General features: G+C 54.1%; 1 protein-coding gene across 1 annotated transcript; it reads left to right on the forward strand.

Annotated features, from left to right (window-relative positions):
- Positions 1-10,910: 10,910 nt before the first annotated feature.
- Positions 10,911-18,517, forward strand: PIRT (phosphoinositide interacting regulator of transient receptor potential channels). Its single transcript, XM_032706806.1, has 3 exons — positions 10,911-10,997; positions 11,518-11,635; positions 17,362-18,517. The coding sequence occupies exons 2-3, from the start codon at positions 11,633-11,635 to the stop codon at positions 17,782-17,784; spliced, it is 426 nt and encodes a 141-aa protein (XP_032562697.1). The 5' UTR covers positions 10,911-10,997; positions 11,518-11,632; the 3' UTR covers positions 17,785-18,517.
- The last annotated feature ends 2,625 nt before the right edge of the window (positions 18,518-21,142 follow it).

The following is a 21,142-nucleotide window of genomic DNA, read 5'->3' on the forward strand; positions in this document are numbered from 1 at the left end:
GAGAGCAGGGCTGGGTATTTATAGCTCCTTATGTAAACCAGATACAATGGAGCCATTTGGAGCTGAAATAGGCTCAGCTTCATCCCCCACCATGGGGTGCCTGGAGCAGACTGCAGAGCTCAGCCCAACAGGAGTGAAGATGGGCCCAGCACAACTCTCCTCAGGACACGGGAAGGTGTTGGTTGTGGACCGAGGAGAAATGAGAGGCCGTGGGAGGTACCCGGTGGTGATGGGCAATAACAGGTCTCATCCTGCTCCACGTGTGATGAACAAGGGTGAAGAGATTTCCTGAGCCCAGCCAGACATTCCCTTTGCCCTGCCCTTTGCTGCAAAGCACTAATTGCTGTTACTCATCAACAAGGACTCCAAGGCAAAAACCCGATGGCTGAGGTCTAGCAGATTCTCACAACTGATAAATTCATTCCAAAAGGTCATTATGAACTGCTTTAAAAAAGTGCCAGCACATGAAATAGGGGTTATTGCTTCCTGAACATCTCTGCCTGTTCTCTGGTGATGTGCTGTTGAATTAGGTATTAAATCCACAGATGAGCTAAATGAGTTAATCGTGGCAAATGTTATTACCAGGAGTAGCAGAAGAATCAGAGATGATTAGCCACTTGTCAGAAAGTCTCAGCACAGAAGAGAGAGAGAATTAATTTGTCCCACTGACCTGGTTTTGTTTTCCACGTGGTTCTCATTGATGCATGCTGGAAATATAGGGAATAAACAGGGAGAAATGAAAACCAAGATGATAAAATACATGGAAAATGGGAGAGTTGGAAGTGGTGTTCTAGAAAAGCAGAAAAGGGTCAAGATAGGGAGCCAGAGAATTACCAACCAGCCACCAGTGCTCTCTCCTAAGCTGAATTATCCCATGATTTTAAGCAGCACTTGCTAGCAGAGGATGTTCATTGATCTCTCCCTTGGGAATCACATTCCCAGCCGGGACCAACTCTCAGTTTGGACCAGGCTGCCCCTTTCCTGGCCACAGACAGGCCTGTCCATGGATCAATAGGGCTGGAGACCTTCCCCAGCCCTGCCTGCTCTTACCTTTCCATTCCTTGACACAGCCAATTTCCCAGAGGAGATGGATTGATTCTCCACAACCACCATGAATTTAATACATGCTATTTATCACCCATCTTGTCACCCCAGTGCAAGAAGTGTGTGCCTGCACAATACACATGCAAAACTCTCTGTTGGGTTTAGTTAATCCTCTGATGACCATCAATAACTATCAGGAGTCACCAGGGAAGAATTTTAATAAATAGAATATTTGCTTTTTCTTGTTATTGTCGCTCAGATTCTCAGTAGCCCTTCCCATCTAAAAGTGTGTCACCCTGCAGCAGCTCCTGTTCCCATTGCATCAGCCTGCCAGAGCAGGAGGAACTGTGCTGGTTACGTCAGTCCTGCTGTCTGGGGAAGGGAATATATCAAAGGAAAGTCAGTTCTCAGTGCTCTGACGTAACTGTGCCCTACAAGCTCAGTACCAGGAGCTGGCACTGGGTTCTGTCTGCTCTCAGAAACACCCAAAGTAGGGCCTGGGCTGGGGCTTGGGTGCCTGTCAGCGAGCAGGTCACCAGCACTGGGCATGTCTCCTCCAGAAAAGCACCTCAAGCCCAAGAATCACAGAATCATTAAGGTTGGGAAAGCCCTCCAAGATCATCAAGTCCAACCTTTGAATCCCACCAAGCCTGTTAAACCCTATCCCAAAGTGCCACATGCAGGGGGTCCTTGTGCAGGGGCCACAGGACACCAGGGGGGCACAGGGGGGCCAGGACTCACCGGGTTCCACGTCTGCTGAAGCCAAATCAGATTGGGAAGATCACACCACTCCTGGATATGATTTTCTCTTGTCGTTATGTAGGGCTTTGAGTGCAGACCAAAGTCTGCCCAAAGTGCCCAAAGATCCTTTCCAGGGCTGTGGGTGAAGTGTGGATCTCCACCAGCCTGGAGCTCTGGGGCTCATCTGGCACAATGTTCTTGGCCCAGCAATGCCAGCAGGGCATCAAATTTGCATCAAATTTAATAAAACCCCCTCCATTTTGGCCAGGGCAACATCCCCCCCCTTTTTTTCCCCCAGAAATCAAGCAGTAACACTTTCAAAATAAGCTATCCAAACCCCATTTCCCATCACGAGCCTGTTTCCTTTATAAAATCTGAAGATTCACTGCCATCATGTGTCGAGTGGCACTTCTTGAGCCCTTCCTTGCAGCCACCACCACTTAAGACCTGCCTGTGGTAGTGTCAGAGTCTCCCTGACAGTTTTGCTTGGCCCTGTCCTCTATGCAGTAAATAATCAAGTGTATTTTGCCGTTGGATCTTATTAAATTATCGTTTCATTTACCACTGAACCTTGCTAACTCACAGTTTTATATCAATAAAGTAATTGTCGCATTTTAAGAGTGAGGTGCAGGACTCCCTCCACGACACCACCCCCTCACAAAGCAGATCAAGGCGATTGCCAAACGTGACCCAGACACTTTATCCATCTCAGCCTGGCCCAGCTGAAACCATTTTCTCCTCATGAGTCATCAGACTCTCTCTCTGTCTCCTCTTAATTGTCATTCTCAGACCAGCCCCGTTTCCACGACACAAATACCTCAGTACAGTTGACTCTCTTAAGCACTGCTCAATATTTCATACAGAGGCTTCTCAGCATCACAGACTATTCCCAACTGATCCCTTTAATCACCAGCAATTCACTGAGAAAGCCTAAAATAGTGCTTTTTAGCTCCTTATTAGAAGGAGGGGACCGAAGTTTTGTGGAAGGGAAGGATGAATAATGAGGCTGTGACAGGAATGTTTGGACAGGCAGGAACAGAATGGCTGTGAAATGCTCCTGCTCTGGAAACCTTCCTGGGAATATCAGCAGTTTTCTTCCCACCTGAGCAACGCACATATTGCAAAGTGCAAGCAAAGACATAATATGATTTTATTTGCAAATAGATGCATGAATCACATTTCCCTAAATTGCTCAACTGGCTCAAGGAGCAATCAGGTTCTTCCTCCTGAGTTTCCATCAGTGGGGGGAGTGCTCTAGGGGGTTGTTCTGAGCAGTCTGTCAAAAATGGCCCTGCTCACCCTCCTCCTGAGCTGAGCCCCAGCCAGGTCCAACCCGACCCATCAGCACAGCTCGGGACAATCCCCTCTGTCCCCAACCACATTTTGCCCCATTAAACACCTGCCTTGGTCTGTGGGAGCCAGAGCTGGCCAGGATCCACTTTTTTCAAACAAGCACGTGAATAAACTTGTATAACCTGAAATGTTCCAGCCTTTTTGAGCTCATGGCTCACAGACACCTCACAGATGTGTCAGTAGGCACTGCCTCTCCCTGGCCTAAGAAAGCACCTCCCCAGGACAAGGTGGGAGGAGAAGAGGTTGACTCCACTGGTCCAGGGCATTACCCAGGGCCAGGAATTTGGCTGGCACAAAGGAAAAGTCCCTGACATTGGAACAAGCTGAAATTCCTTTGAACTCTGATCCCATTCTCTGTTGCACAAAGAGGCTGCAGGAGGACACACGAAGGTCACCAGCACAGGGCAGGGACTCTGAGATAACTTTGCAACAAGAAGAGGGAAAAATATATCCAGGGATTACAATAAATTTCCACCTTCTTTTCCCAAGGGCTCCTATGAAACACTTGAAAAAGTGACCTCATTAATTAATGAGATGGGTTAACGCTCTCTCCACATAGTCTACTTAATTGCAATTCTGTCATTCTCAGTGAATTCTTAAAGCCATATCGATTATTCAAAGCTCTGTTCAATCAATAAAGCAATAAACCATGTATGCTTAAAAAAGTGATTAAAGAGATAAATACAGGAGCCACTTTAAAGCCGTCATGTCCTTCTGCAGGCCAGTTATCCAAGAGCAGGCAGCGGGTAAATATGTTCCAATGTCCTCATCTAATTGCAGGGGGTAATTGTCTCATTAATTTACTTTAATCCCAAATCCATGGATAAAGCATTTCCAAACAGAAATCATCCCAAACACTAATGCTCCCAATTGTTACTGGCTGCCTATTCCGTGCCCTGCACAAGTGATAGTCATGGATGAGAGAGATTGTGGCCAGCAAGTGACACTGTGTGAGCCTAGGGTGACAGGATGTGTGGGAAAGGGGAAATCCTGAAGGACAAGTTTTCTTGAGAAGCTACAGAAACATCATAGCACCGTGGCTGAAGTTTCCTTTGGCAGCTGTGCCCTGCCATGGACGTGGAATTCCTGGGCAGGGGCAGAGGAGGGACAGGGACTGAGTTCTGCTCTGGGGGGACCAGGGACAGCAGCCAGGGAATGGCTGGAGCTGTGTCAGGGCAGGCTCAGGTTGGATGTCAGCCAAAGGTTCTTCCCCCAGAGGCTGGTTGGGCACTGCCCAGGCTCCCCAGGGCAGTGGGCACAGCCCCAAGGCTGCCAGAGCTGCAGGAGGGTTTGGCTGATCCTCTGGGGCACAGGGGGGGTGACTCTTGGGGATGGGCCTGTGCCGGGCCAGGAGTTGGGCTGGATGATCCTTGTGGGTCCCTTCCAGCTCAGCACATTCTGTCATTCTGGGATTCTGTGAGGAGCCCAACTCATCTCTGGTTGGAGCCACATCCACTGGAGTGGAAGGGCCAAGAAAGCCCTTTCATTCCTCATCCCTGACTGTACTGACTTCATCTCAGTGTGGCTGATGCTCTTCCAAATTTGCTTCTTCCTGACTGCAGACTCCCTGCACTGAGCATCCCCCCTGAGCTGCAGGGACCTGCATCCTGCTCCACTCCAGTTCTGCTGGGACACACAACACTGAGGAGGAGTCAGGAAAACCTCCTGTCCTCCCAGTGTGTGAGCACTGTCTGAGCTACCACCCCAGAATCACAGAATACCAGAATGTGCTGAGCTGGAAGGGACCCACAAGGATCATCAGTCCAACCCTCAGCCCTGCACAGGCCCATCCCCAAGAGTCACCCCCTGTGCCCCAGAGGATCAGCCAAACCCTCCTGCAGCTCTGGCAGCCTTGGGGCTGTGCCCAGTGCCCTGGGGAGCCTGGGCAGTGCCCAACCAGCCTCTGGGGGAAGAAACTTTTGCTGACATCCAACCTGAGCCTGCCCTGACACAGCTCCAGGCCAAAGGGGCAGTTCCACAGCAATGCTTGGGGGAATCTTCTCTGACAACAATTTCAGTGTCCTGTCGAGGCCCCACACTGAGCTCACTGGTGTCTCTGTGGGAGGGGGGATTTAACCTCCCACTGTCCCAGTGTGCCAGAGCTGTCCCAGCAATGCACCCCAGATCCTGCCCTGGCTGTGCCCACAGGGACACTCTGTGTGTGCAGGGCTGAGATCCATCACTGCACTAATCTGGGTTTGAAACTCCTCAGCACGAAATCCCCAGTTCCCACTCTGGCCAAGCCTTTTTCTCCTTTAGAGAAACAAATGATATGTATTTGTACAACACATCCTGAGTTTGGAGCTGACAGATCCCCAGGGCTTCCAACTAGAAAGGATCCACGGTAAGGGCTCGAAGCTTGGGGAAGAGGAGGAAAAAACACTTCTGGGCTTGAGGTGAGTTTTTAATTCTTTCTTTTTCTGTTGTTTTTTTTTCTTTATTGAAAACATTGTGATTTAACAACTACAGTCATTGTTGAACATAAATAAATAATGTGGAGAACTGGGACATGCTCAGCTCTGTGATTGCATAAATATTCAAGCTGCAAAAGAAATATAAGATTTCAAAGATGCAAACCTAATTATGGAGTTGTTATCTCTCCCCCTGTAGTAATTCAAACATAAAGAACACTTCCCTGCGGGTTGGTAACATCTGAAATGGTGAACCTGGTAAATACAGGATCCTACCACAGCTCAGCATCACCTCACCCTCACACACAGCTGAACTAAGGTCACAGCCCCCACATTTCCCTGAGCAGAGAGCTGGGCCTTGCAGGGCAGTTGTACCTCTGTCCTGTCTCTCCTTGAAGCCCCTCTACTGCACTTGGTGCCACGAGGACCATCACAACATGACACTGGTGACATGACATGTTTCTGCAACAACACCAAGATGCTCCCACCAGACTTGTCCCCTGCCACCTCTCTCTGCCTGGATTCCATGTCCAGCCTGGTTGACACAGATCTCTCCATCCTCCTGCATGGCTCCCACATGTTCAGCTGGAGATGACTCTGTTTGGGAGGGCTGAGAAAGCCCCCACGGGCCATGAGCAAGGTTGGAAGATGCTTCAGGTCCCCTTGTTGCTCTGCAAAAACTTCCCAAAGGAGCCCAAAACTCACAGAATCACAGAATAGCTGGGGTTGGAGGGGAGCTCTGGAGATCACCCAGTACAACCCTCCTGAAACAAAAGCCCCACACAGACCATTGACCCCTCTGAGCTCCCTCTCACATGGCTTCTACAGTGATACAGCTGAACACCCTTCATGGGCTGCATTTGCCCACTAGTCCCTTTCCCATATCCAAAAACAACCCTTTACTATATTGAAATCAAATTGTTAATTAACTTTTAGATTTTCCACTATAGTTGGACATAAAACAAGAGTTTGCTTAATCTCCCTTTTCAGGTTTAGAATTTTCCAGCTGGAAAATACTATTTCTGCAATATTGTCTCTACAGCCAAGAAGAAAAAACTCCACACCAAACCCCTCCATCCACCTGCAGGCCAAGCTGTGCTGTGACACAGACCTGCTCAGGGCCTGGCTGCTCCCCCCTGCAGCTCCAGGACTTGGCTCAGAGGGGCTGAGGACACAGAACTTTTACCTGGGAATGCTCCAGACAGGAATTGCTGACGCTCCAGGACATTGCCCAGGAGATTCCTGCCCTAGCCATGCTGGACTTCAGAGCTGCCACACAAGCCATGACTGGAGGTGAGGGTTCAGTTGCATCCCAGGGGAGGAAGGTCATCCCAGGGGCACTGGCCACCACCAGCTTTGCTCAGGGCTCCCTGGTGACTCTTTGGAATATCCAAGGTCCCTTTGCCATGAGACAAACAAGAGGAAAAGGGCTGCTGTGTCCTGGGACCCTTGGAATGGGGTTGCTGGTCCAACTGTGCAGCAGCAAACCCTGCCCCAGCTCCACTGCAGGTTTCCAGAGTGCCACTGCTGGGAGAGGGGAAGAGGTCTGGAAGTGTGCAGGTTCCCCTGGCAGAAGCCTGGAATGGATCCAGTATTCCTGAGCTGTTTATTTAGGTTTAACCTGCAGAAATCTGGGGGTTCTGTTTGACAGGAAGCTGAACAGAAGCCAGGGGTGCCCAGGTGAGGAAGAAGCCAATGGATCCTGGCCTGGATCAGGAACAGTGTGGCAGCAGGAGCAGGGCAGGGATTCTGCCCCTGGACTGGGCACTGCTGAGGCCTCACCTGGAGTGCTGTGCCCAGCTCTGGGCCCTCAGTTCAGGAAGGACATGGAGGGGCTGGAGCAGGTCCAGAGAAGGGCAATGAGGCTGGGAAAGGGTCTGGAGCACAAGTGCTGTGAGGAGCAGCTGAGGGAGCTGGGGGGGCTCAGCCTGGAGAGGAGGAGGCTCAGGGGAGACCTTCTCACTCTCTGCAGCTCCCTGACAGGAGGGGGGAGCTGGGGGGGGTCGGGCTCTGCTCCCAGGAACCAGCAGTAGGACAAGAGGGCACAGCCTTGAGCTGCCCCAGGGCAGGTTTAGGTTGGACACTGGGAAGAAGTTCTTCCCAGAGAGAGGGATCAGCCCTTGGAATGGGCTGCCCAGGGAGGGGGTGCAGTCACCATCCCTGGAGGTGTTTGAGCAGAGCCTGGATGTGGCATCAGTGCCATGGTCTGGGTGACAAGGTGGGGTTGGGTCATGGGTTGGACTGGATGATCTCAGAGGTCTTTTCCAGCCTCGTTTATTCTGTGATCCTGTGATCCTGCAGGGCAACAGCACCATCTACTGCTGCAGGAGCCACAAGAGCTGGGCAGGTTACCAAGCACGGCTCCATCCAGCCTGGAACTTCTCCCTTCTCCTGGCCATACCCTCCAGCAGTTCCACACTCATGGGAAAGTGCTCTCCTCTCCCACCAGAAAAGACTGTGGCAGAGCATATCCTTCTTATAGCAGAATAAATTGGTTGTCACCCCAATATAAGAAATATAAGGAATATGCAGAGCTGTTAAAGAGTGTCCAAAGGAGGGACAGGAAGCTGGTGAAGAGCCTGGAGGGGCCACATAAGGAGTAGCCACATGAGGTGACAGAGGTCAGACCTCACTGGGGTGTGCAGCTCTTCCCAAGGGGCAGGTCTGATCTCTGCTCTGTATGAGCAGGGACAGGCCCCTGGGAATGGCTGAAGCTGTGTCAGGGCAGGCTCAGGTTGGATGTCAGCCAAAGGTTCTTCCCCCAGAGGCTGGTTGGGCACTGCCCAGGCTCCCCAGGGCACTGGGCACAGCCCCAAGGCTGCCAGAGCTGCAGGAGGGTTTGGCTGATCCTCTGGGGCACAGGGGGTGACTCTTGGGGATGGGCCTGTGTAGGGCCAGGGGTTGGACTCGATGACCCTTGTGGGTCCCTTCCAATTCTGGAGATCCTCTGAATGAGAACAGTCTCCTGGGGAGCCTGGGCAGTGCCCAACCAGCCTCTGGGGGAAGAACCTTTGGCTGAGATCCAACCTGAGTCTACCCTGACACAGCTCCAGCCATTCCCTGGCTGCTGTCCCTGGGCCCCCAGAGCAGAGCTCAGTCCCTGCCCCTCCTCTGCCCCTGCCCAGGAAGGTGGAACTGCAGTGAGGTCTCCCCTCAGTCTCCTCTTCTCCAGCTGAACACACCAAGTGCCCTCAGTGTCCTCACACACCTTCAAATCAAGGCCCTTCCCCATCCTCCTTCCCTCCTTTGGACACTCTCTAATGGCTCAATCTCTTCCTTCCATTGTGTCCCCCCAAACTGCCCCAATGTTGAGGTGAGGCCGCCCCAGGGCAGAGCAGAGCGGGACAATCCCCTCCCTGATGCCCCCAGGACAGGGATGTCCCTCCTGGCTGCCAGGGCACTGCTGGCTCAGGGACAACTCCAGGCACCCACCAGGACCCCCAGGGCCCTTTCCCAGCACTGCTCTCCAGCAGCATCTCATTCCCAGTCCGTCCGTTGTTGTCCCGTTCCAGGGGCAGAATCCGACACTTGTCTTTGTTAAACTCAGTCCCGTCCGGTGTCCCCGTGTCCCCACGCGGTGGCAGCAGCGACCGCGGAGGAGCCGCGGCCGGAGGTTCGAGGGGACGGGGATGGGCTGCGAGGGGAAGGGCAGGATGAGCCCACCCGGGCAGGGGTAACCCGGGATACCCACTGCGGGACGGACTGGGAGCGATTCCTTGCTCGTTCAGCCAATCCAGCCCACGGATGGCCCCACGGGACGTGTCCCAGCCCTGGAGGGATGTACCTCCGGGGATGTTACTCAGCCATCGCTGGGGAATGTCCGGCTCCTGGTGCCTTGCCCAGGTGACCTTGGCATCCCAGGGCTGGTGACCTGCCCCTTCCTGCTCCCTGCTTGGTCCCTGGGGCAGGACAGAGGTCCCAGGGACACTGCAGGGAGCACTTGGCAAGTCGAGGGGGGGATGACATGAGATGCCCCGTGTGAGGGGGTAGCTTCTGAAGCACAGGATGCTGCTGAAGCACAGGATGTCCCCCAGCAGGGCAGAAGCATCTCAGTTCAGCCTGGAAATTGTGTAAAACCAGGGTGTGAAGTGATGCTGCAGGTGCTGAAATGAAGCCTTCTCACCTCTATTTTTATCTTATTTTTTATGCCAATTGCTTCTTTAGGTTAGAAAACTTCCCCCCTTGGACCTGCACTGGGGAACCCAAGTCCACTCAGCTCTCCCCATTCTAGAGAATCTTTTCATCTGTTCCAATAAATCCTCCCTGGACACCCCCAAAACACCTGGTTCCTTTGGCTGCAGGTTCCCAGATCAATGGATAGTGGAGTTCACTCCATTATTCCAGAGCCATTGTGCTCAGTGAACTCACCCACCTCCCAGCAGGAGGTGAGGACGGACCATGGATGAGGAACCTGAGCTTTTCCCACCTCTACCCCTTCCTGAAGAGCTCCACGACCTGTCCCATGCCCACCACTGCTGGCCAGAGATCCACACACAGATGAGCTGAAGCACCTCAGCCAGGTTCTGGCCTTCCTGGCTGAGCTCCCAGCACCTGGATGAGCTGGTATCCCCCCATCCTGACCCTCTGGACCCCTCTTTCATCCCTAAGTGCTGCTGTGGGATGCTCTGTGCCCAGCTGAACACCCTTGTGGGTCATCTCCATCTCCCTGGGAGCTCCACAGTCTCTTCCCATCCCACCCCATCCCATCTGGCCAGGGCTATGGTGCACCTTGGACACTGTTACTCACTGCATCAAACCAACAAGAGACCCTCAGGGGTGGAGGCAGCCCCACCACCACTGGAAGCAGGCCCTGGACACCAGCAATGTCTGGAATCCAGGCTGGATCCCTTCCCCTGGCAAGTGGATTCACAGTGATGTAAGAGGGGATTGAAGTCTGGCTGTGGGTTCCTGAAAGGAAACAGTATTCCAGAACCAGCTCTCTCTTCCATCCCAATAATGGACTCAGGATGTTAATTAATAGATAATTGCTAATATCTTGCATCCCTCTAATGTCTCACTGATGAGCTTCAAAGCACTTCGCAGTCTCTGGCTCTGATTCCCTGCTTTGAGAGGGCACAAATTGCAGTTCAGAGACATTTCAGGAACTTGCTGATGATCCAAGTCTGGATCAGCATCAGCCCCAAGTTCTGGATTCCTGCTCCAAGCACCGACCCGCCCTGCCTCTCCTGCCACACCACTGGCCTGCCTCCCAAACCACAGCCTTTTAGCAAACCCTCCCAGGGAAGCTCTCAAGGAGGCAGAGACAGGGAAAGAAGGAGTTAAGCAATATACTGATAGGCTGGTGAGATCATCAGAGCTGGGATGCTCCATTGTTTATTAGACTCAACAGAGCCCAGTAGACAACACCCAGAGGGATGAGGGGCTTGGGATGAACCTGGCTTTGGAAAGGGAGACCTCCTGCTGCAGCCAGCCCTCACTGCTCTCCACGTAAGTAGGATGGGTGTCCGTGGGTTTGGCTCTGGGGGTGGTGGAAAGGGAGATGAGATCCAGCATGGCAAGGCTGGGGGTCACCCTCTCACTGAGCCCCTAAAAGGACTTGCAGGAGTTGTTCACTCAGCAAGTCCCTGAACGTGCTGCTGGGACCATCCAAACTCTGGGTGACGCTGGAAAGCTGCTCCTGAGGATGCAGGGGCCTGGGCCCAGCTGCACTTCAGCAGCAAAGGGACACTGGTTCCTTCTCAATTTCCACCTGAGACCTGGTGGGGTTGTGAAACCCCCTGATGTGTTGCCTCACACTCCCTGGTCTCGGAGCAGCACCAGCCACTGCCAGCCCCTCCTTCTCCAGGGGGACAGGGACGTGGGGCTTCAGCACATCCCTGGCACCAACACAACCTCCCTACCCTCCCCCAGGGCAGAGCCTGCCCAGCCCAGCAGAACCAGCCCTCCTGGAGCTGGCACGTGGTGGCAGAGAGCTGGGTGCTCTGAAATGCTGCTCTTGTGCCCACAGGAGCCAGTGAGGGGGTCCCTCCGTGGAGTGCTCAGGGGATGGTGAGGGCAAGTGGCCACCTCCCCTTCCACGGCGAGCCAGGACAGCCCAGTGACAGCCAGGACACAGGCACAGCATGGTGAGTGGGGCCAGGGGGGCACAGCAGGGTGAGTGGGATCAGAGACACGGCGTGGGGAGTGGGCACAGAGAGACACTGTGTGGGGAGTGGGCACAGAGAGACACTGTGTGGGGAGTGGGCTCAGAGAGACACTGTGTGGGGAGTGGGCTCAGAGGGGCACAGCAAGGTGAATGGGCTCAGAGGGGGCTGGCAGGGGGAGAGGGCTCTGAGAGGCACAGCGTGGGGAGTGGGCTCAGCACTCAGTCCCTCCTGGGGGTTTCCCTGCCCTGGCACAGGAACGGGGAGCTGTTCCCCCCCAGCCTCTCCCTACATGCAGGTACCCCAGGCAGACCTGGGGCTGTGGGGATGCTCTTCATGGGGCAGCATCGGGCAGGACAGTTCCCCACCTCCACCCTCAGGTGTGCTGGGTCACTGAATGTACCTGTCCCCCCCTGGGACCCTGACTGACAGCCACTCTCCATTAAATTTGGCAGCACTGACATCTAACAAAAAGTTTCTGCTGAGTGTGTGTGTGCACATGTCCATGAGTGCAGCCACCTCCTCCTGGCACACACAGACCAGGAATGTCATCTCAGAGGGCCTGTGTGATGAGGACTGATCAAAGGGTCTGGCTGAGACCCTCCAGAGCAGCAGGAAAAGCCACGCCCCAAAAAGCACATCTTGGTTTTCCTCCATTCCCCAGTTTCCTCCCAGCTGGGACCCACGAGTGAAGACTTTGCTGCCCCATTAGGGTGGCAGACTGGGCACATCTTCTGGCTGAAGGACAGACAAACCCTTTGGGTCTTTCTTAGAGGCTTTGCAGAGCACCTGATGCTGCTGTTTGCCAGGGGACCATCACGAGCCATCTGGAGGCCACTGGAAACCCTGGAGAGCTGTGGAGCAAAGGGGAGGGTCTGGGGGTCCCTCTCTGTGGGGCACTATCTGGACCTTAGACAGCAGGTGGGGGAAGTGTGAGCACACCTGTGTCCAGGTGACTTCCACCCAACTTCTCCACAGCACTGGAGCTGCCACCCACCCAACCCAGCAGCCTGGGGTCCTGGTGCCAGGACTCACTGGCTTTGTCTTCCTGGGGACAGCTGGCAGGGTCTGAGCCCTCAGGAAAAGCCTGGCCCTCAGTCCAGGTTGGTCTCTTTGGTTCTCCCCAGCAGGAATCAGGGAGAGCCACATCCATGGAGTGCTCATCTCACTCTGGGATTTCCTCAGAATTTTCTTTTCTGAGGCTGTTGATTCCCAGAGGGATGTGGGGCTGGAGGGAAATCTGGTTTAGGAGAGGAGTTTCTGCTGCTGCCTGGTGGAGTGAGGAACTTTATTCAGGACAGTGGCTCGACAGCAGAGAAGGCAGCAAAATCTATCCATAAACTTGGCCTGGATTTGCAGCAGTATTTGGTGGTTGGTTTGCAAAATCCTGAGCTTTTCCCTCAGTGGTTTGTGTGATGAAACACAGGACAAGAGCTGCAGCCTTTGAGCACCCCACCAGCACCCACAACTCTGCACCAGGGCAGGTCCACACCTGCCCCACCACCAGTGCTCCCATGGGATGGCACCTGCTGGGTCCCAGGGCAAAGACCAGCTGCACTTTGGGACACTGAGAGGGGTCTCCATGAGGAAGATGCAGGTGGAGATGGACACAAATCCCTGGGGGAGCTCTGGTGTCCCCAGCCATGCCCAGTGGGATGAGAAGTGGCAGGAACTGCTGCAGTGAGGACTTAAGAGGAGATGTAGGAGCTCCTGAAGAACTAGAGCTGCCTCTCCAGATGAAAAGGAGATGGCCAGGCTGAAGACTGGACTGGGGCAGTAAATCCAGCTCTTGCATGGCTGGGATGGCTCAGGGTTGTGCACAGGGACAGAGTCTTCAGATGGGGCTGTTGCCCCGCTTTTGGCACAGCTCTGGTCACATCTGCAGGTCCTTTCCAGCATCCCAGGTCCTGGCTGGGATGTCAGGGCTGAGAACTGCTCCTGAGGGCTGGCAGGTGAGGAATGGCATCCGTGGGGTGGGCTGAGGGACAGAGCCCTCAGGTGCTCTGCTCAGCCCAAAGCTCCCGCTCAGCACCACCACAGAATGTCCCCAATGTCCCCAAGGTGGTACCCAGGGGTGTGCTGTGCTTTGGCACTGGGGTCCCCAGCAGCACCAGCAAACAGGACCCCAAGATTTCCCAGTTCAGAAACCAAACATCACCACACAAAGCACTGGGAGAGCACAGGGGGGAGAAAGAGAACCACACGAGGCTCTTCCTGATGGAGTGGGAAAGGAAAGATCCCGGTGTTACCTCCAGCTTCGAGAGCTGCCGGGGTTTCAGCAGCACAGCAGACACACCAGATGTGAAATCTGAGACAGGACAGCAAAGAGTCATCTGCTGATTCTCTCCTTCCAACAACGGTGGTTAAAAAAACTGGGAGAAATCTGATAGCACTTTGCTGCCAGACTGCTCAGGCCAACCATCAAATCTGAGCACATCTGGGATGAATTAGGGATGGAGCACGGGCAAGGCAGGAACTGGAATTGCATTAACTCTCCCAAGAGCTGCAGATCCTTTCAGTGCTTCCAAACAAGCTCCCAGGCACTGGCAGGGAATGGAATCCTTCCCCAGCTCACAATGGGAAAAGTGTGACCAAAAAAGGATGCTCTGCCAGGAAGTGCTGGAGAAATGAGCATTGTCTGGGAATTGTGGGGAGAAGGGTGGCTTTGCCAGAAAATAAAAGGAGGGAATAAATCCGCTCTGCAGGAAATGGAAAGCTGAAAGGGAGATGATGGTTTCAGCCTGACATTGACTCCCTGCACAACGCACAGAGCTCAGAGCACCCCTGGATGCAGAGGAAGGACACAGCCCACGGGCAAGCAGGGAGTGGGGTGCCTAAATATGGGACAGGATGGCCTGGATTAGGCTGCTGAAGTGTGACATCTGGGGATTATTCCAGAGAATAAAGCAAATTTCCAACTGCAGAGCCAAGTTAAATTGTACCGTGGCTTGATCATAAAACCTCTCCATGAGAGATGTTACAAGGAGGAAGGCAAAAAATGCCACCCCAGGGTGACATTTCAGGAGGAGTCTGATTGACACTAGAAGAGGAGGATTTGCACTAGAAAAGGAGGAGCAGCAATAGTCCATCTTGCAGAGGTGGGATTAGCAGCTCAAAAGGATGAAGAACAGAAACCACAACTTGCTACTGTGACCAAACTTACCTGCCTGGTCATGTCCTTGGTGATCCCTGATCAAGGGCTGTAGAAGACATATCATGTATTTAGGGCAACAGAGCTGGGGAAGGGGCTGGAGCCCCAGGAGCAGCTGAGGGAGCTGGGGGGGCTCAACCTGGAGCAAAGGAGGCTCAGGGGGGACCTTCTGGCTCTGCAACCCCCTGACAGGAGGGGGGAGCAGGGGGGGGTCGGGCTCTGCTCCCAGGGAACAAGGGACAGGAGGAGAGGGAACGGCCTCAGGCTGTGCCAGGGGAGGGTCAGGTTGGACATCAGGAGGAATTTCCTCCTGGAAAGGGTGGTCAAACATTGGCAGGGGCTGCCCAGGGAGGTTTGGAGTCCCCACCCCTGGAGGTGTCCCAGGAAGGCCTGGCCGTGGCACTCAGTGCTCTGGGCTGGGGGACAAGGTGGGAATGGGGCACAGGGGGGACTCCATGGGCTGGGAGGGCTTTTCCAACCTCAGAGATTCTGGGATTCTATACCAAGATGGCAGAAATGTGTCCCTTCCTCTGTCCCTGTCTTTCCTGCTCCAACAGAGAGGAGTGAAAACTGAAGACAGGAGGGATATAAATGTTGTCCATTGTTCTTGGCTTTCATTTTGGTCCTGGTCTGGCAAAACATGGATGCCTCCAGTTGTTTCTCCAGCTGTGAGCAGGGGCTGGTGCTGTGGGAGGGCTCCTGAGCTGGGCAGCAGCAGGACACTGAAGTGCCCTGCCCTATGACAGCTGGGTCACCACATCTGCTACAGTGTCTGTGCTGGGGGGCACTAAACTGAAAAATTACATCTGTCTCTTTTCAGAGTGAGCCACAAACCTTGATAGGGACACAGGTGAAAGAGTAAGGGAGGTGCTGGCTGGCACCCAGCCATCAGCATCCACAGATGGGCACTGGGCCCAGTAGGGTTGGAATATGGGCAGGTTTCCTTCAGATGGTGCCTCTGGAGCTGTGCCAGCCCCGTGTGGCTGCACTGAGGTGGTGTTTGCTCTCACATTGATCAGCAGCAATGGCAACAGAGCTGGGGCTGCCCCTCCACAGCTGCTGGAGCCACAGGCAGGGTGCACATCCAGCCTGGGATCAGCTGGGATGTGAAGCTCCTGGAAAGCCACCCCGTGGGCCAGCAGCAGGGCTGGACTGAGCAAACACACAGACAAATGAAGGCCAAAGCAGGACATTAAATTACCTGCTCAGGATCAAGCCCCCTTAGGCCCAAAGCTCGTGTGGTGCTCAGGCAGAGCTGTGCTTGGCAGTGCAGAGGGCACAGAGCCCCACTGGGGTGTTGTGCCCAGGCCAGTGTGGATGTGACTGCTGGGGAGCACAGAGGAGCCCCGTGGGGACAGCTTGGGCTTGGCAGCAACCACCACGCTCCAGGTGTTTGCAGAGCACCCCTTTGCCCCAGGGGTGGGTCCAGCAGAGGACAGGGCAGTCCCAGCCCTCCTGACACCACTGAGCCCCCGGGAGGAAGCCTGGCAGCTCAGGCAGGAGTTTGCTTTGCAAAAACAAATCTGATTCCTGGGTGTGAAGCATCCACGTCCCTCTCCTGCCCTCCCCAGCCCTGGCATCTGCATGGGCTCATCCCTGCTGGGCTTCCTAGCAGCAGGAACACTTCCCAGTCCAGACCCCTGCAGTGTCCTCAGCAGAGCCCTGAGCAAGCAGTGGATACCATAATGCTCAGCCCTTCCCATTTCCCATAATGTTTTCTCAGTACTAAAGGCACTTTATTTCTGGGAAAATGTATTTACCCCTTGAGCTGATGAAAAACTAACATGCCAGAAGCCACACTGCTGACCCAGCTGTCCCAGGAGCCCTCCCACAGCTCCTGCCCCAGCTCACAGCTGGAGAAACAAGTCCTGTGGGACCAGGACTTCCCACCTCCCATCTGAGCATTTAGGTAGAAGTGAGAAGCTCCTGTGCTGCAGCTGCTACAAGGCTGGGTGTGGCAGTGAGGAATATCCAGCCCCGGGGGTCTGAAGGAACCTTCAGCCCATGGGGAAGGGGCTTTCTGCTGTCCCACAGAGTGTTCCTGACATGACACTCCTGTGTCTCAGCTTCTCCACCTGCAAAAGGGACACACGACCATGTCACGAGGTGCTGAGGTGTAATTTGGGATCTGGGAGGGAAGGCAGGCCCAAGGACAGAGCCAGCATCCCCAACCCTACCTGCAGCACCCTGCTGTTCCCCTGGAAGCAGCCAAGAGCCCGGGGAGGTTCCAGGTAGTGGATTCCACCACGGAATCCCTGTGCGAGCTGGGAGCTGGTCAACTGGAAGGTGTAAGGACAGAGACAGGGACTGCAGGAGTCCCACTATCCATGGCTGGGCAGTGGGACTTCACAGGCATCTTCTGTCCAGCCTACCTGCAGGCCCCCATTGCCAGCTCCTACATTCCATTGCTCTCACAGGTGTGATGCTCCTCGTTCCCTGCAGTGACCCACAAAACCTCCTCCACCTTCCTTTGGGTTGCACTTACTGGTGATCAAAAGGGAAGCCCCTCCATCCTCCATCACTTGCCCGGCTCTGCTTTCTCTTTTGTCCATCACAGGTCACCTCCTCAGACCCCACCACCATGGAAATCCCCCCCAGGAGCCCTGATGGGAGCGAGAGGTCTCCTCCCTCCAGGGAGCTCGTCACCAGTCGCACGGGGAGCACCCTGTGCATGAGCTCCCGCAGCGAGTCCATCTGGACCAGCACCTCCAGGAGCAAGTGGGAGATCTACCACAAGCCTGTGATCGTGGTGTCTGTTGGAGCTGCCCTCTTCCTCTTCGGGACAGTCATCATCATCCTGTCCTGCGTCCTTTACCAGGACAAAAAGGGTTTTAAGATGTCTGGCCCAGCTTTCCTGTCCCTGGGGCTGATGCTGCTTGTTTGTGGCCTTGTGTGGATCCCCATCATCAGGAAGAAGCAGAAGCAGAGACAGAAGTCACAGTTTCTACAGAGCCTCAAGTCCTTCTTCTTTAACCGCTGAGAGCAGCCCAGGACCTTCCTGGGAAGGTTCCCCTCCCCTCTACCAAGCTGTGCTGATTAGCCATAAAAAGAAACATGTTCTTGTACTCTCCTAAAGGATTTCATCCCAGTAAGTCTCTTCCCTACATGGTTTCCAGTGTCAAAATGAACTTTGTATTTCATCCAAGTAATGTCAGAAAAAGAGGGAGCAGGATTTTCCAGCTGAGCCCAGCAAGGCAGTTCCAAACTCTCTGTGTCATTGGGTCAGTGAGTGACCCAACAGCACATGGTGGGGAAAGCAAAGCTCCCAAGTAACCTGGGCTAAAGCAAAGCTCCAAAGTTACCCGGGCTAAAGCAAAGCTCCAAATTTACCTGGGCTAAAGCAAAGCTCCAAAGTTACCTGGCTCCCCCCAGGAGCTTCTGCAAGATACATCAGCAGAGAGGAGCCATCTGACTGCAGAGTGTGAGCCAGGCTGGTGTGAACATTGCTGCAAACTGCAGTTTGGGTGGAGAAACTGAGAGGCCAGATGTGGTTCATCCAGAGGTAGTGAAGAGGAGAAGCAGGACAAAATAGTTCCAGAACACTTTGTATCAGAAGAGGCCACCACAATGGGCAGTACGCATCATCAGAGCTTAGGAGAACCAGACATGATGCCCATGGCCAGAACATTCCTGTCATTCCTAGAATCACGGAATTATTGAGGTTGGAAAAGAATTCCAAGCCCATGGAATCCCCCCTGTGCCCGATGCCCACCTTGTCCCCCAGCCCAGAGCACTGAGTGCCATGGCCAGGCCTTCCTGGGACACCTCCAGGGATGGGGACTCCAAACCTCCCTGGGCAGCCCCTGCCAAGGCCTGACCACCCTTTGCAGGAAGAAATTCCTCCTGATATCCAACCTGACCCTCCCCTGGTGCAGTTTGAGGCCATTTCCTCTTGTCCTGTCACTTCCTGACCCCCACCTGCCTACACTCTCCTTTAAGGTACTTGTAGAGAGTTGTCCCCCCTGAGCCTCCTTTGCTCCAGGCTGAGCCCCCCCCAGCTCCCTCAGCTGCTCCTGCTGCTCCAGCCCTTTCCCTGTTGCCCTTCTCTGGACACCCTCCAGCCCCTCAATATCTTTCTTGCAGTGAGGGGTCCAACGACTGCTGGGCCACTGGAGCTCACTCCACACTCAGTGTGGGGTGTTCCCAGGCTGTATTTGTTGCTCCAAAGGTTCAGAGTGAGGAGCAGCATCACAACCATCATGTTGTGGGTGTTTAAGGAAGGCTGTTCCCCAAGGCCTGTGGGGCCAGAGCTGTCTGACAACATCTGTCCATCTGCACTGGTGGTGTCTGTCAGAGCCACCCCTGAACCCCAACCATCAGCCTGTTGGTGCCACCAGAACTGGACCACAGGCAAGAGAGACATGTTTGTTACCTCCACCCTGCCTTTAATAAATGAGTGCCTGAGACAACTCACCAAGGAAAGCATGGATCCTTCCTGCACGGATTTGGTTTCATTTTGCATTTTCAGCAAGCTGGAATTACTTTAAAAGACAAATTTGGAACAGAAATTCTCAGTCTGAAGAGCTGGGCTCAGTCTGGATAGCGAGATCTGGGTTGATATAAATAGGTCCATAATGTCCAGGGTTCAGGCACTGATGGGAGGCTGATGTTCCAGAAGTACTGATCCCATCTGGATCCTCAGCCTGGTGGGACCCCCCAGCACAGCAAGCACTGGCTCAAAGGCCCTGGCCCCTGCTGTGGGGTGAGAATGTGGTCAGTGCTTCAGAAGCAAAGAGAAACAGAGAGGAGGAGACCCCACCAAGCTGCCTTTGTAGTCTACACCTCCACAGGGAAGCTGAGGCATCCCTGCTGCTCTTCCAGATGCTGTGGGAGGTGGGGAGGTTGGCAGGGGGGGCATGAAGAGAATCTGAATGTGTTTGGTTTCAGACAGACAGGGTTTAATAACCTCCCTCAGCTGCTGATGAGAGGAAGCCCATGTAAGCCCTCAGCTTCCTCTAACCCAATATCCCACATCTACCAACAGCTCCCAAGGAGCACTGGAGGAAAGCACAGGGAATGGGATGTGCAGACAGCAGTCCTTCTCCTGGTTAGTGCCCAGCTAACTGCAGCTCAGAGCCAAGGCAGAGGCTGCTCAGTCCCCTCTTTAACAGCCTCTGACAGAGCCAACACAGCCACCTCCTTCTCTTTGCCCCCTTTTTCAGATCAGTTTGTGCTTTCAGTCTCTGCAACATTCTGGAGCCATAATTCCTCCCAGCTCCCTAATTTACCAGACAGGCTGGAAGCTCTGCACAGCATCAGGAGGCACAGCAGAGGCAGAGGGGCCCAGATCCTGCAGCTGTAGATCAGCAGACACCCAGCAGGGCAGTGACAAGGGACATGTGTCCCCTGTCACCCAGGCCCATGCCCCTGCAGCTGTGGGAACTGTGCTCGGGGCTGAGAGTTGATTCCTTCAGGAAATACGGAACCTCCTCCTGGCACACTCGGGTTGAACTCCCTTATTTCTGAAACTGGTGCCACACCAGCATTTCTGCCAGCAAATATGGTCCAAGATGCCCACGTCCCAAAGCATTTGGGCTTCCACAACCTGGCTCATGGGGAGCTCGGGCTCACCTTGCCCCTGCTGCCAGGCTGCCCTCAGTTTGTGACCAGGGCTGGCCAGTGCCACGTGCCTGGAGATCCCTCCACCAGTGTGGGCAGAGCTGGAGGTGGCACATCCTGTCCTGGCAGCTGACACAGCTGGATTAGGAGGATGTGAGCACACACCCTTTGCCCCAGGCTCAGCCTGGCCCTGAGCTTTGTGTCCTGGGGGTGCAGATCTGTGTCCCTGCCAGCCAGTGCCAGGTTTGGGGATGTCCCAGGTGTATGTTCTGGCCCCAGACCCAGCAAATCTCTGTTCCTCAGCCATTTGTTGTGTTGTTCCAGGCTTTGCCTGTTTTTCCAATCCTACCCTGGCAAAAGGAGCGGCCTCTGCTGATTTCACTGCAATGGCCAGAGGATACTCACCCAAAATTCCTACTCAGGGGCAGCTGCAGCCAGAAAAACAGGTGGACATCAGGACTCTGGAAGGGGAAATCATGGAGCAGCTTGAAGAGCATCCCCAGGGTCCTGGCTGGATGCAGATCTGGGCACAGATAGGGTCCTAAAGCTGCACAGGCTGGAAGAGGCACCTGGAAATGCCTGTTCAGCCAGAGCTGGCTGTCCAAAGGGATGTGACAGAACTCCTAAAAGGCCTGGAGAGAGGGAGCAAGTGTCCTGCTCTCTGTGCCTCATGGCCAAGAATTAGGAGATGATCAGTGAAATGTTAATATGATAAGAAGTCATTGAGACCAAGAATTTAATTGGATTCCAGGCTGGTCATTTATAACAGGAGTATTAGA

The sequence above is a fragment of the Chiroxiphia lanceolata genome, chromosome 19, assembly GCF_009829145.1.
Source record: "Chiroxiphia lanceolata isolate bChiLan1 chromosome 19, bChiLan1.pri, whole genome shotgun sequence".
In the NCBI taxonomy this organism is placed as follows: Eukaryota; Metazoa; Chordata; class Aves; order Passeriformes; family Pipridae; genus Chiroxiphia; species Chiroxiphia lanceolata.